The sequence below is a fragment of the Limulus polyphemus genome, unplaced genomic scaffold (genome assembly GCF_000517525.1).
Source record: "Limulus polyphemus unplaced genomic scaffold, Limulus_polyphemus-2.1.2 Scaffold1814, whole genome shotgun sequence".
Classification (NCBI taxonomy): Eukaryota; Metazoa; Arthropoda; class Merostomata; order Xiphosura; family Limulidae; genus Limulus; species Limulus polyphemus.
Window position 1 is genome coordinate 107,196 of NW_013667424.1, and position 12,737 is coordinate 119,932.

The 12,737-nt window shown below is 33.4% G+C and overlaps 1 protein-coding gene across 2 annotated transcripts in view; it reads right to left on the reverse strand.

Annotated features, from left to right (window-relative positions):
- LOC106465030 (adiponectin receptor protein-like) overlaps positions 1-12,737 on the reverse strand; it is a 47,919-nt gene that overhangs the window by 14,268 nt on the left and 20,914 nt on the right. For both annotated transcript variants that reach the window (XM_013925222.2, XM_022392849.1), the window contains exon 3: positions 395-553. In XM_013925222.2, coding sequence (XP_013780676.1) covers positions 395-553 — 159 coding nt within the window. The remainder of the gene's footprint in view (positions 1-394; positions 554-12,737) is intronic.

Consider the following 12,737-nt stretch of genomic DNA (forward strand, 5'->3'; position numbering starts at 1 on the left):
TTTTTACATGAAAACTAAATTCAAATGCAAAGTTAATTACAACAGTCTCTGCAAGAATTTCAAACTACATGCAAAAAATTTAAATTGAGATGCTTATCTAACAATGCACGCGAAGATAACTATTGTAAAACAAAGAAGATATTAATGTCAATAATTTTAATCAAAGTGGAATTGAAATTGAGAATTTTCCTGATGTATAACTTTAGTCTTTCATTTTATTGTTTATTATAATTTTGCCCATAAATTCATATCATTACTATTTCTAACATTTTATATCAACAAACATCTCTTAGATGCACTTAGTGGTCACAATGATTTCACATTTTTTTAAGGTTTCTCTCACTCACAAAAAAAGAAGATGAACACACACACAGAACAAAGAACTAATGTTTACCTTCCAGGCTTCTTCCCAAACCTTTCTGACAAGTTGTTCTGCTTGTTCAGCCTCCTCTAGTACTCTTCGTACCAGGTGTTCTGCCTGCTCTGCTGCTCTAGCAGGAAATGACATGTCAACCACATCATTATCAAAATCCACTTCATCACTATCTTCAATCTGAAATTAAACCAGAAGAAAGTTAAGGAGAACAGTGAGCTTTAACAGGTATTTACTATTATGTGTAAATCGAAATAAAAAGTAAAACATAATCCCTCTTAAAATAACACTAAAAAATGTATAGATAAATAAAAAACAAGAAAAAACTAACATTCAGAACTTCATACATTAAGTTACCCGATATAAATTGATAATTCACTTGCAGGTCAAAACAATAAGAAATCTACAATGGGGAAAAATACAGTAAAATTGAAAGTTATAGAAAATCTTTGTATATATTATCTTACAACAGTCATGTGGTTTTTGCAAGGTCAGAATACATACAAAATACAAACATTATAAGATAAAATTATCACTGTTTTTATAGGTCATTGTTTCTACATCTGAATTCACATTTCTCAAGGTTTTTATAGGTGAAAGTGTGTAAACAAAGCTTTTATCTATTTGAGCTATTTGTATGGCCATAGAATTATTTATAATAACTTCTAATGTCCACAAAAAAGAAGTTTAAAAAAACACAAATCTCATTAGCAACAAAACTACTTATACAAATACTAAGTATATAATTATTTGCATCTAGTCCCTCTTGTTACAACAGCCATTGTTTTCCATAAGAAAAAAATTAATGATTGAATACAATTTATTCTAGATGAGACTCATGGGCAGTAAGTAAACTTTCAAACTGAAAAAAAAAAACTAGATATTTTCTAAGTTCCTTGTTCTAGCTGAATGTTTTTGGCATTAAAGTACATTTGAACAAAACAAACTCTTAAAGTAGACTAAAGTCACAAGTTCAACATGTGCACCAAGTTTTCTAAGAACTTTTGCTGCCATTTTGCTCAGTTTGGAGATGATGTTTCAGGTTCCATGTTATCTGTTTTAATGCATCAAAATACAGGGTTTACTTGAAGGTTTTTGTGGGGTGATGAATAACTATTTCATTATTATAAATATAAATGTTTTACTTACACAGAACTAAATATGAGAGAAATATTCAGATGTTAAAAATGATACAAAAACATCATCCAGTGCATGGTAGTCTTGGTTATTTTTTTTGGAGGGGTACAAATCCTTATGCAAGTCACATCAGAATTTTTCACTTACATATATCTATCACTCTTTATGTCAGAATACCAACCACAAAGACAACTGGGTATGAAAGACTTAATTTTGTTTTGGTTTTTGGTTGAGTGACTTTTAATCTAGAGATTCCCTCTTATGTGAGCTAAATCATCATGAAAAGAGCAGCTATTAGTATTGAAGTGGGTAGGAAATACCTAGATTGGACTGTTTTATCATTTTCCTACCAGGGTTCCCATTTAGGTGTGTACAGTCATGAGAAAAACAAATAAATTCACTTTAGTCACACAGAAAAAGGAGTAACAAATAAGGCCAGTTTACACATTACATATATTAAAATGTAAGAATATTTTATTGTTGAACATAATGTTGTTTTGAAACATAGGATTATCGAAATGCATCAGTTATGCAGACAGTCAGAAAGTTTTACTATATGTATTCCTGAATAAACTATTTGGACAAGTCAGAGGGAAGATTACCTTTATAAGCACTAAACAGGCCACATTCTGTAAAGGAGCAACAAAAGTATATAGGTTATACTTTTATGCTAAAATGGGTTCAGATTACACACACTGATATAGTCATCTGGAATATATCCATCTCATAACCAGAGCGAAGCCAGGTAGTTTCGCTAGTATAATCATAAAAAGGTTTATGCCTAGCTAAATGTAATAAAACACTGACAATAAACCATATTTATACAACTTACAAGGTAGTAATCAACTGTTTGGTATAGATATTTGCAAAAAGTTTTTATCATTTATACAGCTTTCAACAATAAACTATAACTATAAAATTAACCTTGCTCTTTATTTCATGACTTTACATAAATTAAAATTATTTCCTTTTGTTGAAACGTTTTAATAACTACTCTTTATACCTGTATCTATACAGAGGCTTATGCCTCATAATCGTGTTTCTACGATAGCCACCGAGAAAAAAAAATGGATATATGATTTTATATTGAGTGGGCGTTCACTATTGTACAATAATATAAGTGTAATACACAGGCCCAGTTAGTACTGGTAATAATATATGCAATTCCCAAAGAATATTTTAATTGCTAAGATAAAGATATCATGATGATTTTAAAAATAATAAGGGATTTGCTGTTGGAATATTGTCATTAATGATACAGAAATAATTATGAAAAAATTAACATTAACTACAAAGAAAAAAAAAACTGAAATAATTTCCATTTTTTAACTTTAAATTCAACGCGACATAGTATAAGATGGTTTTCCAAGTTTCTAAACTATCTATCAAAGTTTGTGTACTTTAAAATACATTAAAATGTCATTTACATGAACTTACTTATGAATTAATTTCTATGTCAAGCGGTAACTCGAGTAAATACGAAATACCTACAGAATTTCCCGACAAATTCGTAGCCTCTTAACTGCTATTCTTATTTAACAGACAACAATTGTGGTTGATTTACATTTATCTAAACTTTAAACACTTGTTAAGTACTTTATCGACTCAGGAAATTGAGTTACGGGGAAGAAAATGGCCCAGTGTTATTCTTTAATTACGTAATCAATACCATGCGCTAAACTAATTTACATAAAATAGCACGAATAGAAACAACTATACACACTACGAAGACAAGACCAGCAAATTTACAAAACTGTTTGTTTTATACATCTGCACTATAGTAGGTTGTAAAACAAGCACTTAAACTTTTAAAATGAACATTACATCTGATTATGATCGCCATTTTGTTCCATCACGATCCCTCCTATTAAGTACTACCGTAATTAATGATATATTGTTCATCAATATAAATGGTTTTATTTACGTAGAATAATTATACGCAATTTTTTCGACAGTATAGAAAACCAATGCAAAAATAACAGACCAGTTTCACCAATATTACTTGACTGAAGTAACATTCCACTTTTTTTTTTAGTTTGTTTTCTTCGTGTAGAGCTTTATAGCTGTTTGAGAATCTGGCAAGAATAACAAAACAATAACAGAGTGGATTAAGCCTAGCTAAATATAGTAAAACATTTCTAGCGACCATGATAAAACAGTCATACAATGTTGTAAAGGTTTCTTTTTGATGGTCGAGTTCTTTTTTGTGATTCGATAAAAATAAAGCAATGTCCTGTCCACTTAATAGTGTTTTATTTCTTTGATAAAAGATCCACAAATTTCAATGCACCTTTAACGTAACTAACCAAACAATAGGCCTAACTTCTCAAAAAAATACCACTTATCACTCAATTGCTAAGAACAATGGTCAGGATTTTTTAGGGATGAGTCTTTTTTGAAATAACTAAACCATGTAGGCTTAAGTAAGATGCGAGTTAGTAACAGCAGTACATTCATTGTTCGTAGCCAAGGTTCTGGTCAGTCGCGCGCCGACGATCTTTCGATAGTTTTAAATAAGTGAAAGCTATGTTGCAATGCTCATCTAAAAAACTTGGAAAAACGAAATAGGGCAGCAGATTGAACTAACACATTAACAAACAAAAGAAGTTATGAATATAAAATTATAACAAGACGTTTAGTAGTTTTGCACTACGTATTTTCCGTGACCATCTGGTGACGTCCATGTAACTTATTACGTTTCTCTAGTACTTCGTTGAAACAAACTCTTTAAATTAAAAGTGCTAAACTAACATAAACTCAATAATCAATCAACAGTTTACTATTCTATTTCGCGCTTTTACACTGTTTAAGTCGTTTCTCATACTCAGGAAAATTCTAGTCACTGAGCTACATGCTCATCACGTGAAAATTCCTCAGGGAACAATAAAATTAAAATATAAGAACCATAGCCTAAAACCTAGCTCTCTCTCTGAATTGCAGAATCCCTTGAACAACTATTACATATTCAAACACACACACAAATATATATATATATATATATATCTTTCTGTACTTATTTACTATCCATTTATCAAATCTTTGGGGTGATATTTGCTTTTCTGGTTTATGGTACAAAGATCGGATGCCTCTCCGCACTCCCTTTCATTAACACTTGCTGGCTTGTCACTAAGAGAGTACTCTTCAGACAGATGGTCGAGGGAATCCACTGGTGGTTCTATCCCGGTTAAAATGGAAGTGGTCTCTATAGGAACGTCAGGCTCTTCAGCAGGTTGACTTATCACTGGTAATCTCTTCTCTGAGGCTAATGAGTTGGCTCTTCTCTTGCCGATGTGCTTCCTAAAACTATCATGGTGAGTACCCTTTGGTTTTATCAGTGGTGCAACTAGACATCATGGGGCTCAAAGAGCAATTTGCGTGAGGGGGATCTTAACCACTTTTTAAATTATTGTTGCACCCACGCCTCGTTTTGTACTTAGGAGATGGGGGTCGTGGATTCATGGACTTAATCAGTAAGATATGTAGTTCTGTCCATGGCTTTGACTGCCAGCCTTTCTGTATTCTATAAACCATATCACTGATTCTTTGACTATAGCATAGGATCCCTTCCAACATCTACGTAACTTTGGGATCTATCTTTTGCAGTGAAGATTATACAGCTATACTACGTCACCATGATGAAATCCAGTCTTCTCAGCATTAGCATCATAGCGACTTTTATCTTAGTTACCTAGTTATCTTATTTTAGCTAGTTAATTAAATTCTTTCTTGGATATAGTCATATATAGCATCAACAATGTTCTAGTATGACTGAAGATTCTGTAGGACTCAGCTGAGAGTGAGTGATGGTCCTCATGGTACTAGTACAGAAGATCCAATTGCACTCTGAGTTATCTCCCACACATCACTGATGCTGGCATGTCGCCTGTAGTTCAAAAGGAGTCGAAGATCTTGATCCCATACTTTATGATGTTCATCCATATTAACTGCTAATTGACTTAAAAGTGTATCGTTGTATCTCTTCACCATTCCATCATGAGATGGATAATGGGCTATGGTCATCGTCTTTCTGATGCCAAGGAATTCACACATCTCCAAAACCAATAATGATTCAAAGTTTCGTCCCTGATGTGAGTGAAGTTTCATCACCACCCAAATTTTGAAACAAATTCACTAACAAGCTGCCTTGCTAGTTTCTTCTTCCTGGTTAGGAACAGCATACTGCTGTAGTTGCTCATGTCTTTCCTTTTAGCTCATAGCACAATTCACATAAGGTACACTACTCTTCTAAAGATCTCCGGCATACAACCTAGTAGAAGTGTTACCTTATCCTCTTCCAATGTCTTCTTAACATTTAGGTGTCCAACTGTTGGAATATTGTGGAATGTTCTGATTGTAGTGACTGTGGAAGTATCAATTGTAGTTGTAATTTCTGCCCATTTCCAATGTAACAAGCCTTCTCATAAACGTAAAGAATTTCACTGTACCCAGTACATCCTTGTCTTTGGGTTGTATTGAGCCATAATTTGTCACGAGGATCATTCTGCAGCATCTTTGACCCATTAAATAATCGCTTTCAGACTCATATCTTTTACTTGAGCACCTTTGAGTTCAGTTTTGGATCACATTAGTTGTTTATTATTACTTGTGGATATGCCACCTAGGATTCTGTTCTATGGCATTTTAGATTAGTGATCTTTAATATACTATGCTTTCTTTATTTTAACTTGAACATTTTTTCAGTAATATCATTTCTGATAATGCATAAACGTTCCCATAGTTACATCTAAGGTGATGCAAGATGTTAAAGTTGTACTCCTGAAGTTTCTGGATCCATTTTGCTATATGGCCTTCTGTACTATGGAAATTCATTAGCCACTAAAAATTCTGTATGATATTTCTGGAGTGTAAGTGTTTGTTCATATAGGTAGCGATGGAATTGACTCAGGGCTCGAATAAAACTTAGTTGTTGTTTTACAGTTGTACAATACCTTTTTTCTGCATCTGCAGGTTCACTGCTTGCTATAACAAGAAATTACGTTTTTTCTCTTATGTTGTGCTGGTGATAACACTACTCCCACTGCTAGACTACTCGCACCTATCTATTATTAATGAATTTTAAAAGTGTTAGTAGTGGTCAATTCTGTCTTCAGTTTCTTAAATGCTTGTTTACAATCATCAGCTCAACAAAAGTAGCTTATGTAGAGAACAAGCTATGTTACAGACTGATTTTACAAAATGGCAATAGTAGAAGCACAGTCCAAGAAATTCTCTTACCTCACACAATTTATGTGGTGTTCGCCAATTCAGAACAAATTCTATCTTTGTTGGGTCCATATACACTCCCTCTCCACTGGCTATATGTCCCAAGATACGTGTCATCAAAGCAATTCACCCCTTTTGGAATTCAGCTGAAGATTTTCTTTCCTCAACGGGTCCAACCCTTTTCTTAGCCCATCACAAGCATCACTGAAAGCCTTCCCATTCTGATGATATCGCTTAATTAGATTAGTATAACATTACAAGATAGTTCAGTGACAGCACATTCCATTAGTAATTTAAATGCAGCAGATGCATTACATAACCCAAATAGCAACATGTAAAATTGTCATAATTATTTCCTGCTGAAAAGTTTGTCTTTTCTCTATTTACTTCGTTGACTTAGACTTGCAAGTATCTATGTTTTAGACCCAACGTTGAAAACATTTTGACCCGGATAAAGCATCCAAAGCTAGAAAGAGTCAATCCTTGGAAATGAATAGCTCCCTCTCCTTTACAAATTAATTTACTTTCCAGTAGTCCATGCAGAACCTTGTGAATCTACCATTCTTCCTCACAAGAACAAGACGTGATACTCGAGGACTTGTACTCGGTTCTATTACTCCATGTTCTTTCACAACTCTTTATTACTTTAAGAGTCTCAGTATATTTTGCAAGGGGAAGTCATCTAGCAAAATGAGATAATGGGGCTGCATCTCCAATATCAATCTTATGAGATATTTAATTTGTATGGCCCAAGTTATGAGGTTCATTAGAGAAGGTATCTTGATATTCTATGAGCAAGTAATGCAGTATACAGCATTGACAATTGTATGATATTCATAATTCCGGTCATACAGCTCCTGTAAGTGAGGTGGTAAGCTCCCTTCATATGAAGATTTGATAGCAAACTACCTTCATCTTGTCTCTAAGGTGACTACTGTTGTTTTTTGATGTGAAAGCACTACTAGTAAAACTTTACATCTTTCAATGTCCTGTTCAGAATTAACTCGGATTTAAACATAGTTCATTGAGCTCATGGCCCTAATGATGACAATTTTATTATCCAGGTCCTCAAGAGATCTTCCAACAAATAATACCTCATAGGTTAGGTCAAGCTGGAGTACTTGATTCAATCAATCCCCAGTCACTAGTTGTAAAATTGTTCGTAACAAGTTCTGGTACGAGTATTTTATTTTCTGGAGGTACAATAATTGCCCTCTTTGTTGTCAATGTTAGTTCAACCTTTGATATTGTAAGTGTCATGTAGTGCACAGGGATTTCATGTTTGAAGTAAATTTTATCTCACGTCCATTTTTATGCATAAAGTCCATTTTCAATATGCACTCTTCTTCTATGCCAAACACCCACACACTATGTTGTATAGAAAAGCTTCCCACAGTAATGGTGACTTCGAATGTCTGCATTGCTGGAACTTTATGATCACTTGTCTGCATCAATCAACATTAATGAATCCATCAACTCAGGTACTGGTTTCGTTAAATAGTGAACTCTTTACTTCGATTGGGGTAGAGGAAGAATTCTAAATTGAACTTTGCCCCGTAAGTCCAGTTAATTTTGTTTTCCAATGTCCGATTAGCTCTTTGTTGCTGTTTCCTGAATATGTTTAGCTCTGGAACCCATCCTCAGGCTATTGTCACTTTTTTATCATTATACGTTGGGTGATCACAGTCGTTTGATTAGGTGGTCACCAATGCATGATAACTATTACGGTTGTCAGCTGGAAGGTTGATTAATGTTGTTAAGACTTTCATTTTAAACAACAGCAAGAATAATAGCTTGTTGTTCACTATTCCATTCATTCAACTTGAAAATTATTGAGTTGAGACTGATATGCTTTTCATGTTACCTTTCCATCATAATCTGCTGGTTCCTCAATTGAGCAATGGCGCTGACCAGCCTGCTAAATTCTGTCACATGATGAAGTGGTGATATAGCAGGAATAGTCAAGCAAAGTCCTGCAGTCATATTGGCACATAGGAGTGACTAGTTTGATCCTTGCATTTGCCATTCCATGTTCTTGATACCTTATCCTAGAATTGACATCTTCCATACATTTCCTATGGCTTCTTCAATTTCGGTGTTATAATCTCTGTGTACACTATCTATAGCTTTGTTGATCTTACTCTCTATCAACTTGATTTTCATCATTAATTTTATGTAACTTTGCCTGATTCTTGTAATTCCTCTATTAAATTTCGATTTCCTTTTTCTTGCTCTTCTTTTCATTTTTAGTCGTTTTCTTATTTTTTTTTCACTGTTTTGTGATCTCCATTAGATTACCAATCTCGTTTCAAGCTCGTGTAGTTATCTTGCTGTTTCATCTGGATTCCATTTTTTTCCCGAAACAACCCCACTCCTGACACCAAATTTGTAAATATTTCTGTTGTTCGGCGTGTTCTTTTTGATTATTTGATGAAAATAACAAAAACCAGTCCACTTATTAATAGGGATGCGTTTTATTCCTTCAACTGGAAGTTCTACAGATTTCACGTTTTTAATGCAACTAACAAAAACCAAGCAATAGGCCTAACTTCACAAATAAATAACACTAATTACTTATATACTAACTTATCCCGTCTATGTACTTCGTTGAAACAAAAACTCAAAATTTCCGGCGCTGAACTAAGATGGACTCATAAACAATAATCAACAACTCACTACTACTAGAGATGTGCCATTGGTGAATGATTCGTTCTTTTTGAACAATTCATTACAGTGAATCATAAGAATCGAGTTAAGAGTCTTATTTGAATTGATTATTTTGATTCAACCGATCAACAAACAACGTAACAGGAGAAGTAACCAGCCTAATAACATAAACTCATGAAATGATTCAGAAACTCTTGAATCTGGTATGATAATCATTCTGGAATTTCCAACTCAAATCTACACAACAATATTCATATCATAGTAAAACATCATAATAACTTTATTTATATATATATATCCTGACATTTGTTTAGTGCTTCAGTAATACTGAATTACTTGTATTTTGTGTGTTGTATTTATGAAAGGTAAATTCAAATTTTGATAGGTCATTATACTATTGTGATTGTTCCTCTTTCCCATTCTGGTGATTGCAGGTTAATTTTAATACTTTTAATAGATTTCTTTCAAATCGTATAACCAATAGCAGCGTTGTGCTTGGGGAAAAGTTAACTTTTTATGGCAGTAAACCTGTCAATCCAACTGGAAAAATGTTTAATGCATGGAACAGTGCTATCATCAACTAAACTGATAAATTGAAAAACTAGGGGATCAAAAAAAAAATGTAAACGCATACAAAGATGTTAATAAAGTTATCAGTGAAGCCATTCCCCTCGGAGTCTTATTTTTGGGTAGCGCATGCAAAAGATGAGAGAAATTTGTTTTGAATTTCGCGCAAAGCTACACGAGGACTAATTCAGCAGTGATAGACTAGAGGGAAGGGAGCTAGTCAACACCACCCACCGCCAATTTTAGGGCTACTATTTTACGAACGAATAGTGGGATTGACCATCACAATATAACGCCCCCACAGATAATAGGGCGAGTATGTTCGGTGACGGTATTCGAACCCGCGACCCTCAGGTTGCGATACAAGAAGAAAAACAGACATAAAATATATAACGATGTTGCGAAGTAAATAACACGGGTTAATGCAACAAATACAATGCGTTCGCACCTCTTATTAATCAGTTTCACTAGCTACACCTGATGAGTTTTTTAAAGGTTGTTAAAACTTTTAGCTCAACTATGCTAAATATATCATTTATGTTTTCTACATGATTTATACTAAAATGTAAACTTTTGTCAACCTATATATTTCATTTTTAAGAAACACAAATATCGAGACAAATACCTATAGATTGTGTATCAAGCCGCTTTCCGTTCAGATAAGCCTTTGCAACCAAGTACTTCAGTATAGATATGTGTTGGTTTCGTTTCTGTAAATCACACCATCAAATCCTTTGATTCGACTCAAAATGAATGAAGTCAGGAAAAAAGAATCGTACTGTTCATCATTAACAACTACTACTCTGGTGTAGCTGGCATTTTGATATTGTTCAAATCGTTTCTCATACACTCTAGAAAAATCTTGTCTCTGAGCTATGTTCCTATCATGCGACGATAAAATTAAGATATTAAAAATATAGCCTATATCGCCAAAAACGTAATATACCGTTTGTCTGGAAAGGATATTTCTCCATATTTGTATCAATTACACAGATAATACCAATAAATCATGGCCAGCCACGAAGAATTTTTTTTTTTTATCAATTCATTAAAAATATATATATATTAGTGATTTTCACTGTAAACCCCAATAAATAAAATCTCACTTAACCAAAGCCACAATAATTTTCAAACGCATACAATAAAAGTTGCAATTTTAAGAAGTCACACTGTGTTTTATTCTACAGTTCCTATTAACTTATATGGGAATAAGCTTGGACAATGCCTTGACAACCGGCTTTGTGTGAAAACGAACACATTATCTTCTTAAGACAACAATACAAGCTAGTCCAATAGGTCACGTGTCTTAAAATTCATAATTCTGACATTGGGGGTTAGGGGTGAAGAACATCACGCTCTTCTCGGGCGTTGAATAAAGGACGATAATCTAATCTTCATATTACTAATATTTATACATTTCCTTTAGAGCTGCTATTTGAAATCATTTTATACTCAGAACGAAATCTCTGGTACTTTATTAACTTCTCGAAACTCCAATTTTGAAACACCTAAAACTAAACCCCCTTTCAACCCGATATTATTTTTACACCAACTCACTTGACAAAAAAGTACAAACATTAACCAGCCTAATCTGTTGTAATCTCTCTCAACCGCTATCCGTACCCCCTTAGGTAAATTTTTCATTGTCTTGCTTCTCTGTATCTTAACGTTTAAATGTGTAAATGTGGTTGTCTCATTAATCTGTTCAAATACTAAATTTTGCAAAATTACTAATTGTAACGAGTTTCTTACGAATCATCACCCTACAGTACAGTACAGCCTTCATATATATAATTGTACATATCTACGAAGTTTATTTTAATAAGTTGTATTTTTCCTTGTAATTAAATCCACAAAGGTACGTAATATGAATTTTTCGTACGAGTTTATCGAAGGTATAATTAAAAAACTGAAATGATATAGCTATGAATGTAATCAAAATAAATAAGTTTAAATGGTTAATGTCACATCAATATTTAGTCGTTGAGAAAGGGAAGGTATCCTACACTATTTTTTCTTGGATATCAAGCGCTTTCTAAATTGATAACTCAATAAAATTCAGCCAATTCTAAAGCTAGATTACTTTTTCTTCTTCAATATTACAACTGTTGCAAAAAACCTAATTTTCTCAACATTTTCATGCGACTGCTATGTTAACAATATGATGGATATCACGCCACGTGGCTTTTGCACTGCTATTGTACAAAGTTTTAATGAAATACAATGGTGATACTACGAAAGCGTTTCTTCCAACACATAGCTGAAAATCGTATATCCAGCATCCACGGCTCAACATACAGTTTACAAATTTAGTAGAGTTCAAGGCAATATCACCTTTATAAGTGTTATTTCTTGCCCATGATATCAAATATAAACAACCATAAAGGCAAACGACTATTAGTCCACTCCAATCAATTCTCAATAGTATAAAAAGTCCAAACGCGATAAAAACCTCGACAAAAATTAATATCTACGAAGTTACTTCCTATATCTTCACTAGGTAATATTCAAGACCCATTGTGACCCCATTTCATTGTAGGATGATGAATGCATTGTAAATGGAAATGAAAACAGATTTTTAATATGAAAATGAAGTCTCATTCGAATTATTAACCTTCATGCATATTGGTAATATGGTCGTGTATTTATTAAGAAAACGTGACCTTGGACTTTAAGAAAATGGGTATTTACTGAAAGCATAAATATATTGCAATATATTTTTTATATATATATATATATAGAGAGAGAGAGAGAGAGAGAGAGAGAGAGA